Here is a 17,733-nt window from a genome sequence, read left to right as displayed (position 1 = left end):
TAGGGAATTCATGCTGAAGCCCAAAGACAAACATGAAACTAAGCACCCTAACCTGTCTCTGAAATCTAGGTGCAAAACAATCATTTTCAAGACCAAATGACTTGTTAACTACATAATATAAAGGTGACCCTTGAAAATTTGCCAATTGCCTTAGATAACTAAGTCAATATTTGCAGTTGGATAACCCCACAGTTTAGAGTAATAAAGGTATTACCTACAGTAAATATAGGCAAGTAGGAGAGGAATACTGTAGATAAGGAGCTAACCGTAGCCATTTATTTTAGTTGCCAGGTGTTTAAAAGGGCCACCACTGTTGCTATAAATTACAGTAATTATTTTTTTAATTGTTAAAATCATACTAGCTTTAAGAGAAAATAATTAAGCGTGTTCTTAACTTATCTGTAGGGCTAAAGTATTGCTGAACATGTGCGCTATAAAATTGCCCACTGTTCACAGTACTATAGAGTTGTTATGAAGGCAGCAGGTAGTTGAGGGATTTGATGGACACTTGCTTTTAGAATGCTGACTTGAAAAGGAAGTAATGCCCATACGTTGTAGTCCCTGCAAAAAGTATAAGAAATACAATCCTGGAAGCGTTTTTAAGTGGCCACAAGATGTCCTCATTTTTATACAAACATCCAGATGGATAACAGTACAGCTGCTTGGCAGTCAGTAGTGTCATACCACCCCAAGTAAATACCTGTCAAAGCGGACCAACATTTCCTGGCAGAGAAGCAGGTTGCTTTTTTCAGAAGGAAATTCAATATTGTACCTCACTGCAGTTGCTACAGGGCTGTGCTCCATATCTGAGTCTTAATTTGAATACACCTGGAAATGCTTTCTCACTGAACTTTCAGAAAATCAGTTCCCTGACCCGTGAAAGGTCCCCTGCCTTTGGTAGTGTTCCAAAAACAGGGGTCTCAAGCCTGAAATTTTGCTGGGCTCTGGCCAGCTGATCTAATGAAATTTCACTTGCATTGTTGGGCTAGGGGTGACCTAGAATACACTGCTCCTACTCTGTGCACAATGAAATCTCATAACTCATGAGATCTGAAGGCAGCCAACGACCTAGCAGACTGATAGGGTTGCTGAGAGACTGAGATGGATTTCATAAAAGATAGGAAGCCCTTTTGGTGATTAGGGGAGACAGAGTGTAGATAATTAACTCAACTACTGTAAGAAGATTTTACCAGAATCAGTTCACCTATACATCACACAAACACAGTGGCATCTCCTTCATTTGAACTCTGATAAGGAGAAACATCATCTATAGAGAAGCAGAATGAAAGTTCCTGATTGTTTTAAGGCATTGCAATGTGCAAACAGCAATTCAGATTACAGCAAAGGGTGAAAATTAAAGGCTCTACGGTGTGAGGGTCCCAAAGTAAAAGGAGCCCCAGTTTAGCAGGGTAGGCTCGGCCAAATCTCTTGAGAACTGGTTACAACAGAGTCAGCTGACTGGTGACCTAGCAATCTCTCTCAGTTCTATCTCCTTCACCTGAGTATCCCTCCGTCCAGATGTGAAGAAGAGCTCTGTGTAGCTTGAAAGTGTGTCTCTTTCACCAACAGAAGTTCGTCCACTAGGAGATATTACCTCACCCCCCTCGTCTCTCTAATGTCGCTCGCTCACTCACTCCTTCCCAATTTCAGAGGCTGGGCACCCTTCTCAATACAGAGGTCCCTTTGTATCTCTCTTCCTTAATTCTGAATTATGTATGGAAGACTTTAGAAAGAAAAAATATTAAAAAGTAACTGGACTCTGCAAATATAAGGAAAATCAGTGTCACCTGGAGCTCAGACATAGCTACTACAATGATGGGAGGTGTACAAATATTAAATCGTCATCCTTGAAAAGAGTCCTTTTATATTATATTTGGAAAGAGGTCCCTTTGAATTATATTTTTACTTTATTGCTGATAAATCATAGGGTATCTTTAAAGAGAAATGTAGTTGAAGAAATATGGTACAAACTTCCATTGTCCAGGTACTGGCTTCGCAATTTTTTCTTTTATGCCACTGCTCAGTGTGAAATTAACAAGGAATACTGTGTTCAGATGACATATGAAACGGCAACTGGTGGGGGAAAATGAAAGTATTTTAGGGGTAGAAGGGCTGGGCTGGGCTGGAGGGAGAAGAAGGTTTTGTGAGGTAAATTCCAGCTTAAACTAAACACCTGACACCCTAATTAAAACTGGAAATAAAGCTCCAAAGAGGTGTGACTTCAATAAGGATGATTTTGCAACTGGGTGTTTAACAATGTGAGAATCATGTTAACAGAACATAAATTTACCATTAAATTCCCCTCTCATTTAGGCTGAAATGACATCATATTCTGGCATTTTACTTTTTTTTAAACTGTTTGTAAGTGGTTAGCTTTAGGTACACATAGCTGAAAACAGCTACCCGTTATGATTTAAAACTAAAGGGATATGTTTTAAAAGTGTGACATGGAAGGACTCTGAATAAATCCTGATGTTTGTGAGTGGGATTTGTGCTGAGAGACGAAGCTATGATGACCTAACCCAGTGGTTCTCAAACTTTTTCCTGGTGACCGCTTTCACATAGCAAGCCTTTGAGTGCGACCCCCCCCTTATAAATTAAAAACACTTTTTAATATAGTTAACACCATTATAAATGCTGGAGGCAAAGCGGGGTTGGGGTGGAGGTTGACAGCTTGCGACCCCCCCATGTAATAACCTCATGACCCCCTGAGGGGTCCCGACCCCCAGTTTGAGAACCCCTGACCTAACCCCTGGTGGAGACAGTGCTAGGTCAACAGAAGGAACGATTCTTCATCGACTTAGCAACCGCCTCTCAGAGACGAGGTAGATTAACGACAGGGACAGGAGAACCCCCTTCCATTGTTGTAGTGAGGGTCTAGACTGCAGTGCTGCGACTGTAGCACTTTACATGTAGATATCACCGTAGGCTGGTCTACACTAGAAAATTAGGCCTGTTTAACTATGTTGCTCAGGGGTGTAATAAATTCACACCCCTGAGCAGCGTTGTTAAGCCGACCTAAGTCCCCGTGTAGACAGCGCTAGGTCGATGGAAGAATTCTTGTTGATCTAGCTGCTGCCTCTCAGGGAAGTGGGTTACCTATCGTGACAGGAGAGCCCCTTCCATCAACGTAGGTAGTGCCTACTCTGAAACGCGACAGCAGCACATCTGCTGCCATTGTAGCATTTTAAGTATAGACGAACCCTCAGAAACTTTACATTACACTGCTAATGAGGTGTTAGCTTGGTGGCAGGTTCTGTTTCTTGGTCGTGGGGATGCTTACTTACATCAGCCAATTGAACGTTTCCAAAGCCGACACCTTTGTGTTTTCTTATTTTCTAATCAGCTGCAACTTTTTAGCGACTGCTTTATAAGTCCTCTGCTGTGAAAGCTGGCATGTGTAAAAACAGTGCCTCTCCTTAGACATGAACAGGAAATGGCTGATTCACACAGCAGAGAACCTGCAAACTGGTAGCCAAGTGTGGAGTTTTAAACCTTAAAACAAAATACCATGCAATAGCGGTTAAATGCTGCTTCTAGACAGAGCGCTAGGACCTGGAGGAGGAGCTGAAAGTGGGACAGAAAAATACTATCCCAGGCTTTTATCAAAGCTTTGGCACTTTTAAACTTGACAGGTCTTGAAATTGCAGGCTGTGCAGAATAGTGTCAAACTGAGAAGCAACTATTTTTAAAAACCCCTCTCCAAATCTCTACCAACATCTTGAACAACCTTGGAGATTCCTCCTATCCTGTTCTTTTACAACACTTTGCCTTGAGAAGCAATCCAGCAGTATTAAAATATCAAACTCCCTGTAACCTCCTCAGACGGAACTGCATACCCAACTGGAATGTCCAGTCACAGTAATATACCTATGTCCCAGTTCTATAGTTATTGCATACCCAATACTCCACCGGACTTGGATGAGAGCATAAAAAGCTGTAGGAACTTAACATTAAATTGCAAAATCTTCAGTATTCCACATTCCTTACAGAAGCAGAACTCAGAGTTCCACATATACAGGGAAAAGAGAACAACAGAGTTGAAATTCACCACACCAATCTGAGAGCAGCATTTCCCCCTCACGTTGCTACAAGAAAGGCTAACCACATATACATCTCAGGCTAGATTGCGCCATTATTTAGCCACTAGCAAGCACTAACCCTCCAAAGAGGCGATGCCTTACATTACTCCAGGAGAAGCACAATTTCTTTAATGCTGGTCCTTATGCACGGGGGAAGAGCAGTTTGCTCCATCCATACATAAGCTTTGGCTTGTACTTTTTGATAACCTATTCATAATTCAACTATGTCTCATATGCAAATTATTACAATACATATTGGCCTAAATTTTCAAACCTGAATGCATCAAGTTATCTTTAGGCATCTATATAAAAATGGGCTGATTTATAGAGTGCCCACCACTCCCATTTAATTGTACACTGATTGTATTAAAGGTGCCTAAACAGATTGGGGTGCCTAACTTGAGGCACCCAAGTTTTAAAATGTTGATTATTGTACATAACCTTCCCCCCAAAATATCTGAAATACAAGTTGTCCCATCAACCTGCAGGTGCTGTCAACTGAGTCCTCTGGACAGTGGTGATTGCAGTGACACTGCAGTGGCTTCTGGGGAGGAGCAGGTGCTGTACTCTCACCATCTTCCTTTCTGTTCTCCAAGTTCAACTGTCCAGAACTCCGCAAATACGGTTTGTCTAGACCACTGGCTACAAAAGAAAGAAGAAATGTAAGTTTCCAGGTGGGAGGGGAGTGTGCAAGACTCTGAACAAGTCTCAATTTTTTTTGATTACTCTCAAAAATTTTACACAGTTCTTTGTTTTGTATTGGAGATTAAAGTGCAGTTGGAAGCTGAAAGATGACTCTAAAATATAATTGTGGGGTTTTATGTTTATTGTGCCTCAATGATTCCATATCAAATTTGCTAATTGTATACATTTTCTAACAGCCATCCATACATCCTCAAGTGGGAGCTGAGACTCAAACCGTTCCCCCTCTGTCTTTCGGTCCATCATTACCAGTACCAGATTCTGAAAGACAAATTCCGTACTTGGTTACACCATTGCAATCTCCTTTGCAAAGGTGTCTTCGTACTTAAGCCTCAGTTGTACCTGAACAGCCCCACTACCTTCAGTGGAATTGCACAGTTGCAACAGAGAGGGCAAGGTTTGGTCCCGTAATTTTAGTAATAGTTTATTGATGGTGAGTGGATGGAATAGAATCCAGCTCCCTCTCCCAAATTTATGTTGCCTCTTCAATTAAAAAAAATGTTAAAAACAACTTATTTTTGTCACCAAAAGCAAGGAAATATTCCTTTAATTATATACAGTGTCATCTATTATGTAAGAAAGTGCCAGTTTTTATATAGTAACTAGAGAGTATGACTGCACTTTAGGATGAACAATTCCAAGCCTTACGGAGGTTATTAATCCCTTCTCAAACCAGCAAGCATGACGTGATTTAGGGCTCTGTCTTTTTGGGGGGGGGGGGAATGGACAAAAGATTTTCTCTTTTTCAGTACTACTCACGCAGCTCTTAAAACTAACATAGACTTAGAATTTCAGTCTCAAGGACAAAACAATTAGCTCGGCATTAAAACCACCATTGGCAGTTTCTTACTTTTAATTTTCTCCCTCCTGCCCCGCCTGTAATCTCTTTCAAGTGTCAACTAGACTAGAGCCAACTCCCTCAATCTGTGGAGTTTAGACAGCATCTGGATAAACCCCACACATTCTTGTCTTACTTTTTTATTTACCATCTTTAAAAACCATGTGCATTTTCATAGTTTTGATTCCCGGTCTGTTTCTCCAGATCCAACCAAACACTTTTTCTCACGCCTCCAGCAGGGAATGAGCAGAGTTTCCTCTGCAGTGACTATTCCTTACCACTCGGGTAGCTGTGATGCAACTGAGGACAGGACAGGGAGACGAGCTTTCCTCCTCTGCCCCCTCCACTGGTGTCCAGCCAGTGTGGAGTTGCTGGGCAGAAAAAACTGAGGAGGAAGCAGAGGAGGGGTGGCAGAAAGTAGTTGCCTCAGACTTTAATGGCGAGGAGGTGATAGGGATAGAATAAGATGGCAGAGGGTGAAGGGGTAAAAGGCTAGAGGGACAGGAACCATAGGGCTATCCCCCTCAACCTTTACCCCCGTTAGGCCCAGTCTCCTCATGGGACACTCTGGGCGCTTTCAGGTTTCAGACTGGGTCAATCCCTCTGTACCTGGATAAACTCTGCACACAGAGCTTAGCTTTTCCATCTCAATGAAACCTGTCCAGAAAACAACTATGATTGCTGTACAAGCTTTAATGTTCTCCTAATTCATTAATGGGTGATATAAATGAACATAGTCTTCAGCAAACTGGGAAAAAAGGTTCTGAGCTCATAAGCTTTGATAAAAGTGTGAGCTGATGGTGAAATGCCCCAAAACCACTGATCTAGAGAGAAAACTTTAGATTTGGGGAGATTATAGCCCTCCCATTCCAGTTTCACCTCCACGGAGTATGGCAGAAAATATCACACTATCGCCATCATGAAAAACATTTGAATTCAACCACCAATGTAATGCGTGTGAAATAGAAACAAAGGCCCACAGAATGTACATTAAAAGACACATGGAATATACATTAATGGCCTGATCTTGGAAGGTGCTCAACACCCTCACATCTCACTGAACCCCATGAGAGCTTTGAGTATTCGGCCCTGCTGAAAGTCAAACCGAAAACTCATTGTGAAGCATCAATAACATAAAACATTTGCATTTGGTGCACAATACACCTGGCTTCCCCAGACTCCCGTAGCTGCTTTTTTTTTTTTTTTAATCTTAGCAAAATCGGAAATTAAAACCAATTTACACAAGGAATTCACTGCATCTGATGTATTCTCTACTTTCCTGTAGCTATGATTAATATTAAGTATAATTAAGATTAAAATAAATTATATTTGCATTATGATCTGCTTCTGTTTCTCTAAAAGAGTTACATTTGTAGTTATCATATTTTTAGATCCAGCCTACATCCAACAAATTAACACGATAAATGTTCCCTTTGTGGGAACTAAGTCCTCTTTCAACAAGCAATCACAAAGCAGGTTTTGTGACTATATTTCATTGTTATTTGTGGATAAGGAATCAACTTTTACAATGTTCCAGTCAAATATTTTCAGACATCTGGCTCATGGGGCAGGAAATCTAAAGAAAAATATTAAGAGTAATACTGAGTGAAAACACTAGGCTCTGATTTAATCAACCATGACATTTTCTGGATGTATCTACTAGCCAGCCAGAGCTTGTCTATGGTGAAAATTACAAAATGGTAATGTTTTAAGTCGAACATAAATAATGGGTCTGGAACAATTAAATATCATAGATATCTCTGAAGCTATCAAATTTAGACAAGTTGTCATAAATATAAAGGGAAGGGTAAACCCCTTTAAAATCCCTCCTGGCCAGAGGAAAAATCATCTCACCTGTAAAGGGTTAAGAAGCTAAAGGTAACCTCGCTGGCACCTGACCAAAATGACCAATGAGGAGACAAGATACTTTCAAAAGCTGGGAGGAGGGAGAAAAAAAAAGGGTCTGTGTCTGTCTGTATGATACTTTTGCCGGGGACGGAACAGGAATGGAGTCTTAGAACTTAGTAAGTAATCTAGCTAGGTATGTGTTAGATTATGATTTCTTTAAATGGCTGAGAAAATAGCTGTGCTGAATAGAATGAATATTCCTGTCTGTGTGTCTTTTTTGTATCTTAAGGTTTTGCCTAGAGGGATTCTCTATGTTTTGAATCTAATTACCCTGTAAGGTATTTACCATCCTGATTTTACAGAGATGATTTTTTTTTTACTTCTATTAAGTCTTCTTGTAAGGAAACTGAATGCTTTTTCATTGTTCTAAGATCCAAGGGTTTGGGTCTGTGGTCACCTATGCAAATTGGTGAGGATTTTTACCAAACCTTCCCCAGGAAGTGGGGTGCAAGGGTTGGGAGGATTTTGGGGGGAAAGACGTGTCCAAACTCCGTTTTTTCAGGAACCCAGATAAAGTTTGGTGGTGACAGTGGAAATCCAAGGGCAAAGGGTAAAATAATTTGTACCTTGGGGAAGTTTTAACTTAAGCTGGTAAAAGTAAGCTTAGGAGGTTTTCATGCAGGTCCCCACATCTGTACCCTAGAGTTCAGAGTGGGGAAGGAACCTTGACACAAGTAAATGCCTTCTTCACTATAAATGCAACCTGATGTCTTTCCTTTCCTCACAAATATTTGAAGACAATCCACTGGGCAGGAGACTGATGTGCAGACAGCAATACGGAGTGACATCAGTCAATTCTGATCTAGAACAGCTACTCTCAGTGAATCCAGCAACGACCTAAAACCTAATGAATTAATTAAGGTCTCAAGAAATATAACACAAAACTTCTAACTTTTCTAAATCCTGCACTTGCCCATTCACTTACTAGATTATTTTTCAGCTTCAATGTTATAAAATGTCTATTTTTATTAAAATATGAAAAATCACATAACACCTATACTGCATGTACTGCAGAATGATTACATCTGAACAGACCAACATTACAGCACTGAAATGATTGTTTTATGGGAAAGGGAAATTGATAACCGCTAACTCACTGTTCTTTACAGTCAGTCATCAGATAAAAGAATTTCCACATGATTTTTTTTTTGGGGGTGGGGGGGGGCAAATAATCAGCTATGACAACGCAGCTCTTAAAGGGAAGTTGTAATAAAGTATGCCTCAGCACAGCCTGATATACTGCATATAAAAGTAAAGAGGTAACAGAAAAGCCACAGTATTGCTGATGAGATTTTATTGGTGATGATCATATACTGAAGAAGAAAAAGAGAATGACGAACAGGCTTCCATCATCCGATACTCACGGTTGCCAAAAAACTGAAAAAAGGTCACGTTAAGTACCACACATTTTGATTAAAAAACTGAGTAAATTAAATTTCGTAAGAAGAAAAATAATCCTCCCTTTTCAAATAACATGATACAGTATTACGAAGACCAAACTTAAGGTTGTAATGCATTTTACTTGACAATTAATTTAATTTGGTATACAGCTGATGGAATATTGGTATGTTGGATTGTCAGTGGAAATATGTTTGGGATTATGTTGTATGACATTTTGTTTCCTAGGCTTATTGGCTGTGCTGTTCACAAGTTCTTGCAGTCCTTACTCAGGCAAAATTCCTACTGAAGTCATCAATTTTGGATTTCTCTCTCTTTGCATAGATCATATTTTATCAAAAAAAGTCATGACACAAATATCGTTTGTGATGCTGTAGCTGTGTTGGTCCCAGGATATGAGACAGATAAGGGGGGTGAGTTAATATCTTTTTATTGGCCCAGCTTCTGTGGGTGGAAGGACAGGCTTTCGAGCTGCACAGAGCTCTTCCTCAAATCTGGAGAAGGTAACCAGAGTGTCACAGCTAAATACAAGGTGGGACAGATCGTTAATCAAAAGATATTTACACATGTTATAGGAAATCACTTAAGATGAAGTGGCATTTAACACCTCTTCAGTCATAGGACAAAGGAGGGTTAAGTAGGCACCAAGGTTTGTTACAAATTGTTGCCATGAGGCAGAAAACCAGCATCTCTGTGAAGTCTATGGCTTTTAAGCAGAGTTAAGAATTTAAATGCCCACACTCATCTTTTGAAGGTGTTGTGCAGGTTCCTCTGAGGATTAGGACTGAAAGGTCAGATTGGTGCTCGGGTATAGATCTCCAGTGAGCGGAGGGTTGTCCTTGAGTCCTTCAATGAGCGTAATGAATCATTCAACTTCACACGGAACTGACTGGAGGATTTGAAGGGAGCACGGTACGTTGGACTTCCCTGGGGAATCCGGAGGGCTGAAGCTATAACACTGTAGGCATGCCAATAGTTTTCACCATCCATCAGGTTTCCGTGTTATCTCCATCCATTGAAGGTTGGAGGGATGATCTGGCAATCAATTCACCTTCCTCAATAAGTGCTTGGAACTGCGCTCTATCCTCCTGCAGGAGACTGTCAGTGAATTCCATGAATATGGAATAATTAATAAAATTGTATTTAGACATTAGTACTCTGACAATTTGCTATGTGGCACCGCAGGCTGGTTGAAGTAACAATATTCCAAACAGATCCAAATATTTACCTTCCTTATCAGAAGGGGTGGATGTTGCTATCTTCTTTCAGTGACTGCTTGGACTATTAAGGAGTTTGGGACAAGGTGTATAAATAAATTCTGATCCTGTGGCTGGAACAAAGTATTTCTTTTCTATCCCTTTTGGGGTGGGAGTGCATCTGGCTGGGGCATGCCAGACCACCTTGGACAATTCTAAGATGGTTTCATTAATGGGGAGTGACACTCCACAGAATGCTGAGGAATTTGGAGTGTCTCTTGCACTTTCTCCATGTGTCAGCGACCTTCCTTAACAGGTTTTGGAATTACTTGCAAACACTTGCAGAGAAGGCAAGGCCATACAACCGCTCATCAGGGGATGAGGATGACAGCCTCATCAGAACTATCTGTCTGTTCTCCTCATCCATTTGTTCCGGAGGGGGTTCAGGTTCCTCTACTCACTGGGATTGTACCAACTCAGGATAACACATCTACAGGTACCAAGGTCCCCAGTAATGCTAGTCACAGAGGCTGAGTAATGGTTGAGCACAGGGTTCTATTGGTCCCAAGAGGGGTATGTTGTCTTATAAAAATGGGAGAGAACCCAACAGACTCTGGATCCTCTATCTGGGCAAACCTCCTGCCTTGGCAGAGATAGTGATACTCTCTCACCAATGTCAGATCCATCCAAGGAGGGAAAAGTTGGTTCCAATTCCATGGGCAGTGCCATTGGTATCATGAATCTTGTGATGCCATGGCTAGTGGAAGATACTGGAAAGTAACTCTCTTTCACATCCTCCCTGGACTGGGGGTGTTATGATCTCTCTTGTGAGGACTGGATCGAAGAGGATGGCAGACTCCAGATCTGGGAGGAGGAGGATACCCTCAGTGGCAATGTATTTCTACCCAGCCATGGCGAGGTGTGGAGGTTCTGTCCTTTCACAGCAGTGGAATTGGCTTGGTTAAAGTTCTCTATCTTGATGATTCTTTATTGCAGTGCGCCAATACCACTGATGTAGGAGGCACTTGGTGCTCTTCTTTTGTTGGTACTGTGGATGGTCCCACTTGTGCAGATGGTGTTGGTTTTGGAGTACTTTTGCTTTTCGGAGCTGGAGGATTGGTACCGTGCCCCTTATGTGCTCATGAGCCTCGTGTTCCAGGGTGAAGAGTCTCACCTGACTTTGATGGTGTGACGAAGAGGTCTTTTTCTTGGAGGTGGACCAGGACGGGGGTTTCTCTCATCTCTGATGAAAATGTTTTCTACCCTCTCAGTGTTCCCGTGTGGAGGACTCTTCAGCTCTACTCCGATCATCCCCAGAATCAAAAGTCACCGTGCTCGGAAGCATGCTTCTCGGTGCCTCTGTCCATCGTACAGGAGTGTCTGCCCAACCGAGTCAGAATGGGGCACCATCCACAAGAAATCTTTGGAGCCTATAGTCATGGGCTTGGTGAGTTCTGCTAGCAAAGGATCAACAAATGTTGCACTTAGAGCAGATGTTAGTTTCCCCGAGGCAATAGAGACACTTTTGGTAGTTGTTGCTGACAAGGAAGGCCAGGGTACAGGAGAGAGAGTTCCTGGATCCCAGAATCTTGAGCACACTAGTCACTCTGTATGGGGTGAGGGGACGGACCCTCAAGCCCCAAACTTATCCTGACTAGCTAAATACTAAGAAACTATCTAAAACTATCTAAAAAGTAGCAAAAAAGGGACTATTCACAATTATTTACACGTAAAATGTTGAAGAAGGTAGAAAATGCTGCAGACATGGAAAGCCACTGTCTCAGACCACGGGGCACTAGAAAGGAACTGGAGACACAGTTGGCCTGCAGTGCCCCTTACGCCCTCAATTCGGAGCAAGAGGAGGAGAAGGGCACAGGCACAGACCTGTGGACACTGCTTCCGATCTCAGTAGCATGGAGCGCATGTGTACCCACAGTAGAATAGCCCTAGAGACCATCACTTGAAGAAAAAGCTGTAGTTATTTCTATTTTCAAGCTGCAACTCCTGATGCCTTTCCCAATGTGTTGGCAGGGTCACACAGCAAATTCCGAATGCCACTATCTCCAGATTAAATAAATATCACTGCAAGCAGAGTCCTGAAAACTGTTCTGAACGCCAGCAAGCGAAGAAAATATAGACAAGAAATAATGCAACCCGATGCTCTTGCTACTAAACTATGCTTTGATATTTGATCTTAAGGAAACATCAAAGATTGCAATGAGCACATCACAGCATTTTACTGATTATCATTTCAGATGATGATATACCAATTGGCAAAGGCGTTAAGACAATGACATTTGAGTGCAAAAGTAATACAGGACCTTGAACCTCTGCTCTTGTTCCATACAACTGATAAATCATCATAGCTCCTCTTCCCGATTCCAATTAAAAAGTGATCCAGGACATCTCACTAGTATTCAGGAGAAAATACTAACTACAAAATCAAAATATTAACTGGATTTCCCCCCCAAAAAAGCAGAGACTATCGCTCCGTATTAAAATATAATGACGACACGTATGTGCCAAGCTTACAAAACACTGCACTGACATTATTCGTAAGTGTCACTGCTCTTTCAACTAATTTTATTTTAGCTGTTCATGGTTAGAACTAAAATACAGTATCAGTTCAGACCACACCGCAGAGTAACAAGGCCTTTTTGAACCAGATTTATATTTGATACATTTCTTTTTCAGTTCCATGACATGAGTTGTTTCATCTCACCTCACCTAAGAACATATTTTCAAATGAATCCCAAGCCAGCTGCGAAATTCATGCATGCAGAATTTAAATACCTTAGTTGACACAAATTGTGTCCTCTGTGCACGCAAGTGATTATACACATACGCTTGACACTGTAAATGTACAGGACATTTCTGAAATTTGGCTCTCCGATTAATTCATCCTGAATCTTTGCACAATCCCTATTTGCCAGAACTCTCACTGCCCCTTCCCTCGGTGACTGAGGCTACAGGTACACGACAGAGCTTATGGGGAGGCAGCTGCACCGATGCAGCTGTGCCTCTGTAGTGCTACTAGTGCAGACACTCAAAGCTGACGGGAGAGAGCTCTCCCCCCGACTTAATTACTCCAGGCCGCACGAGCGGTGGTAACTGTGTCGGCAGGAGCAGCACTGTCCACACCGGCCCTTAGCTCGGTTTAACTTCTCTCACACGGGGGGTGGTGGGGTGGCTTACTCACACCCCTAGCGACATAACTTATACCGACTTAAGCTGTCAGCGTACATAGCTGTGAGTGAGTTGGGTGGGTGGATCAGTTCATCTCTCCAGGGAACACCAACACAGTGTGATGAGTTATTTGGTGGGAAAGAGATACCCAACGCCCCAAAATCTCATGGACTTCAGTGACGCACTGAAATTTCCACATGCTGCTGAATTAGCTGCTCAACCATTTGCAAAAATGTTAACTTCTCGGAGGCAAATGCCACCCTGCCAAGTCACCAGACCAACTAGCAAGTCAGTGTTTTAAGTAACTGAATAACTAACAGTCTAAATTAGTGTACTGTTTAGCTGCCAAAAGAGGGAGTGAATTGAACTGACTACAGTTCCTGTTGGGCTAACCACACACATGCTGAACAGGGATGCTGCTTTTTGACATGCAATAAAAGTGTCATTCTCTTACCTCCTATTATAACCATCCTCTGAACTGAATGTGTGGAAACAGCAAGCAAGGAAAAGAATCTTTAAGTAGTCAGTGAGGGCTGAGGTACAAAACGTATCTCTGGCTGAAAAGATGGGTGAATTCAAGAGCAAGTATCACGGACTTACTCCGTTTGACAGAAAGCTACCCCACATCAAGCTTCAACTCTGGGGAAAGCTGCTCTATTACACACCAAAATTAATTGCACACATGAAACAACTATAATCAATTTTGACCACAGACAGCAGGGGTATAATTTGCTAGAAGTATTCGAGCAGCCTAAAAGCATTTCTGTGTTTGAAAACCATAGTGCATCTGTTCAGTTCGGCTATGCTGGAGTGGAAGCACATTCACAGCCCTGCATCTTCTGACAATAACATCAAGGAATCAACTGGCTCTTCTGGCAGACTGCCATAGTTTGGGGTTCTGGCTTTATTCAGAGGAAGACACTGTTTCAACAGTCTGCTTCCCAGATTTTTTTTTAAACTAATGCAAGCAAGTCTTTTGAGGTATACAATAAGCAGCATTTTCACTCCCTGATGTTAAGAAAAAGGAAGCAAGTTACGCAGGGATTCAAAACTTCTAACCAAAAATCAGCCTAGACACAATGAAACTCTACAAATCTCGATAGAGGCCTGCTTGACTTTGTGCAATAGAAAATTATAGGACCATGCAGCAAAAGTTAGGTCTGAATGGTCTATGTTCACGTTCACTCCCCATTCTGCTGTATTTAAGTGAGTAGATCTTTCACGGATATCAATCAGTCTCTCACTTCATTTAAAACATTAAAATAGCCTGGTCTTTTTCACTTTGGTTTTAATCAATTCCGACTAAGAGTCATACTTTGAAATGTTATGAAATAACATTTGTTATCAGTGTCCTGTGCACATCTTGCGTCCTCACACATATTGCAAGAGAGCAGAATATCAGAGTCAAGGTGTGCATAGCACACGCAGATCAGCCTCACTGATTTCACTGATTAAAACACTTAATCGAAAGTCAGGAGATATGTGTTCACCTCATCTCTGCCACTGACTCACTGGCTAACTAAGAGCACTCTGCCCCTCAGTTTCCATATCTGGAACATTGGAATAAAGAAGTCTTACTTAATCTTTATAAGGACTTTGAGGCTTATAGAGAAAAAGCAATTTGTAAGTTTTGAGTAATAGTTTCCTATAATTAGCACTGCTACTTAAAAAAGATCATAAACAAAAGTTATAAGACTGGTCTATTTTCATTATCCAGCCAAACAGAAATATAAAATAAAAACAGCTTACAGGGAGAAAAAATAAATAAAATTGCAAAATTATCTAAGGTTTAAATAATGTATAGTATTATTATGAAACGCGTTAGGTAACGTTTAATATTTATTTTATTTTCCAGACACATCCCTTTCTCCTCACATACATTATAATGATAATGTTCCTTTAAAAGAGAATCCATTGTTAAATTCACCTGTTACTATGGCTAAACATAACAATTCCAAACACTGTAAAGCATCAACAAAATACAAACTACCATGGCATTGCAACAGCTAATAATTACTATTAATAAATCCTTTCATGTTAGAAAGGTTTTTAAATGTACAGAAACAGATGAATGAAAAAGCAAGTTTTTGAGGAACAAAGACAAAAATATTTCATTTTTTTGCCAGCCTGAGTTCCAGTTATGATGTCCTTTAAAAATCTCTCTCACCTGGACTCTTCTGTACCAGAATGTGAAAGGCACAACTTTCTGGAATTTTTACAATATTCTTTGTTTAAATTGATCTCACTCCCTTTTCATATATAGTGCTAATGAAAGCGTGGATGGATAACCTTGTTTGTTTCTTAGTGGTCTGACATATATTCGAAGGCAATACACTAAAATTCAAAATGAAGGTCATTTGAACTCTCAGAAGTACTTCACCACAGAACTAACAGATTTTGATTCTGAAAAGAGTCTGCATTTAAAATATTTAAGATCTTAACGATATAATTCTCGTTAGGAAAGTTCACAGAGAAACTACAGAGAAAGTTGTAAGAACACATGTATAATAAGTACCTGTCTACCCTTTGCCCCATGGGATAAGTCTGCATCTACATGCCACTTAAACTAAGCTGCATTCTCTAATCATGTTTGACCTTTTGTCATGTTTGTTTCCATGTCTGACCTTTTGTCAAAAACCACTGAACTTTTTTCCTTTTTTCAAAAAGCGGCCAAACTCTGAAAACTTCTTTAGAATTCAGCTGAAACCATTCTTTCTTTTTTTTTTTTTTTAAAAAGAGCTTTGTAAGAGAAAAGCTGACCCTTTCACTTACATTCAATTTCCATATGCTTGTTATATCAATGCCAGATTCCCCCTGGATGAGAGTCAGGTGAGGAGGCACAGAGCTGCTCGGGGGTTCCACTAACAAAACACAGCACCGTACTAATCCTGCCCCTGTGATGTGTTATTCAGCAGTGAAGAAATGTAGTCCCAGTGGTGATTGCCTAATACAGCTCAGCTGTTTTTCTCAGTATGCTCTTTGATTGTAAGCTAGCAAGCACTATTATTCCAGCCAAGCACAAAGCTATCCTCAGAATACATAGCATATGACAGTAAAAAAGGTGAAAGAAAAAGAAAACCCCAGAATTAAAAAAAAAAAAAAGGTTTCTGACCAATACAGTATTCATTACCGTTCCCAGATGGTTACAAGCTGCCTCTGATGTGTGCGTGTGAAAAGCTCTACTGTCGTCCCACTCTCTCTGGACAGCTCTTTGCAGTGCCTCTTTTCACGCTGCTAAACTACATGCGATATATACCATAATTCCCTGGTCTATCTCTCACAGTATTTAACACCATAGATTTTCCAATAAAAAAACCCACAATCGCAAGGCATCAAGCTTTCTTCAATTTCTCTTTTATTTACTTTTTGGGTAATATTAAAAACGCAAGCTGAAAACAATATGGTTTATTTAATGGTGCGGCATACAATCAGTGATTTATCTGTGAAATGCCTAGAATGGGAACATCCACAAAATAGGCCTTCAGGTTGTGAACTAAGACACAATACACCACAATATAGTTATCAAATGACAAAGCTACCTGCAGAAAAAAGACATAGTGCAGAGGAAGATATAGCTCCTTGCTGGAAAGTACAGACTAATTAGAGACAAGGAAGAGACACTAGTTTAGGAGAGGGGTTTCCCTGGCTCTGCACCTATAAATCACTGTATATAGTCCCCCAACCTGTGACGTACATTAGTAGTTTACAAAGCTTTATAACAAAATTACAGCTTAATATTCTTCACAGTAAGTCCTAGAAATCATTTAGTTGGGGGAAAAAAAAAGTTCTAATCCTCGAGCAACTATGCCTGGAAACAGATTTACATTGAAAGATCATTTATGTACTGCATCTCTTAAATCCAATAAATAGCTTGTATCACCGCAAACTAGTCTATAACTGTATGGCTGCTTCAAGTAATCAACATTTTTCTTGATGATATTCATCTGAGAACATCTGACACTTCACCCACAGCAAATTGCTTACAGCACTTTGCACTTAATTGTTATACTCCCCGAAATGACACTTTGATTTCTGCTCCTCAGTATCTAATCTAATTCCAACCTTGGAGCACAATAATTAAAACAATCAACGTCTACACATTCAGAAAATGTACTGCTCCCGTCGGTTACCCAGGGGAGCCTTTCCAAAGAAACATTTTAGGCTTATTTCCTTTACGAAATGAATGTTACAAAGTTGCTAGTTTTCCCAAGAGCAAATGCATCACTCTCAACTAAAGCCCATAACCCGGAACCCAAAAACCGTGATACTTCCTCCTCATTGTCTTTGGCTGACCTGGATCAGGCTTTCTTTGATGTACTTGGCAATAGCAATGCAGTATTATCAGCACTTTCATCCTCAGTCTGATTCTAATACTTGCACAGGTTTAGCCAAAGTCAGTGGTTCTGGCACGCCTCTGTTCTTT

At 40.8% G+C, this 17,733-nt stretch overlaps 1 protein-coding gene across 7 annotated transcripts in view; it reads right to left on the bottom strand.

Annotated features, from left to right (window-relative positions):
• Positions 1 to 17,733, bottom strand: part of BMPR1B (bone morphogenetic protein receptor type 1B) — a 349,709-nt gene that overhangs the window by 29,773 nt on the left and 302,203 nt on the right. For all 7 annotated transcript variants that reach the window (XM_007063008.4, XM_043545434.1, XM_043545433.1 and 4 more), the window contains one exon: positions 4,565 to 4,724. In XM_007063008.4, coding sequence (XP_007063070.1) covers positions 4,565 to 4,724 — 160 coding nt within the window. The remainder of the gene's footprint in view (positions 1 to 4,564; positions 4,725 to 17,733) is intronic.

The sequence above is a fragment of the Chelonia mydas genome, chromosome 4, assembly GCF_015237465.2.
Source record: "Chelonia mydas isolate rCheMyd1 chromosome 4, rCheMyd1.pri.v2, whole genome shotgun sequence".
NCBI lineage: Eukaryota > Metazoa > Chordata > Testudines > Cheloniidae > Chelonia > Chelonia mydas.
The sequence above is the reverse complement of the archived record's forward strand: the minus strand, read 5'-3'. Positions and strand labels throughout refer to the sequence as shown.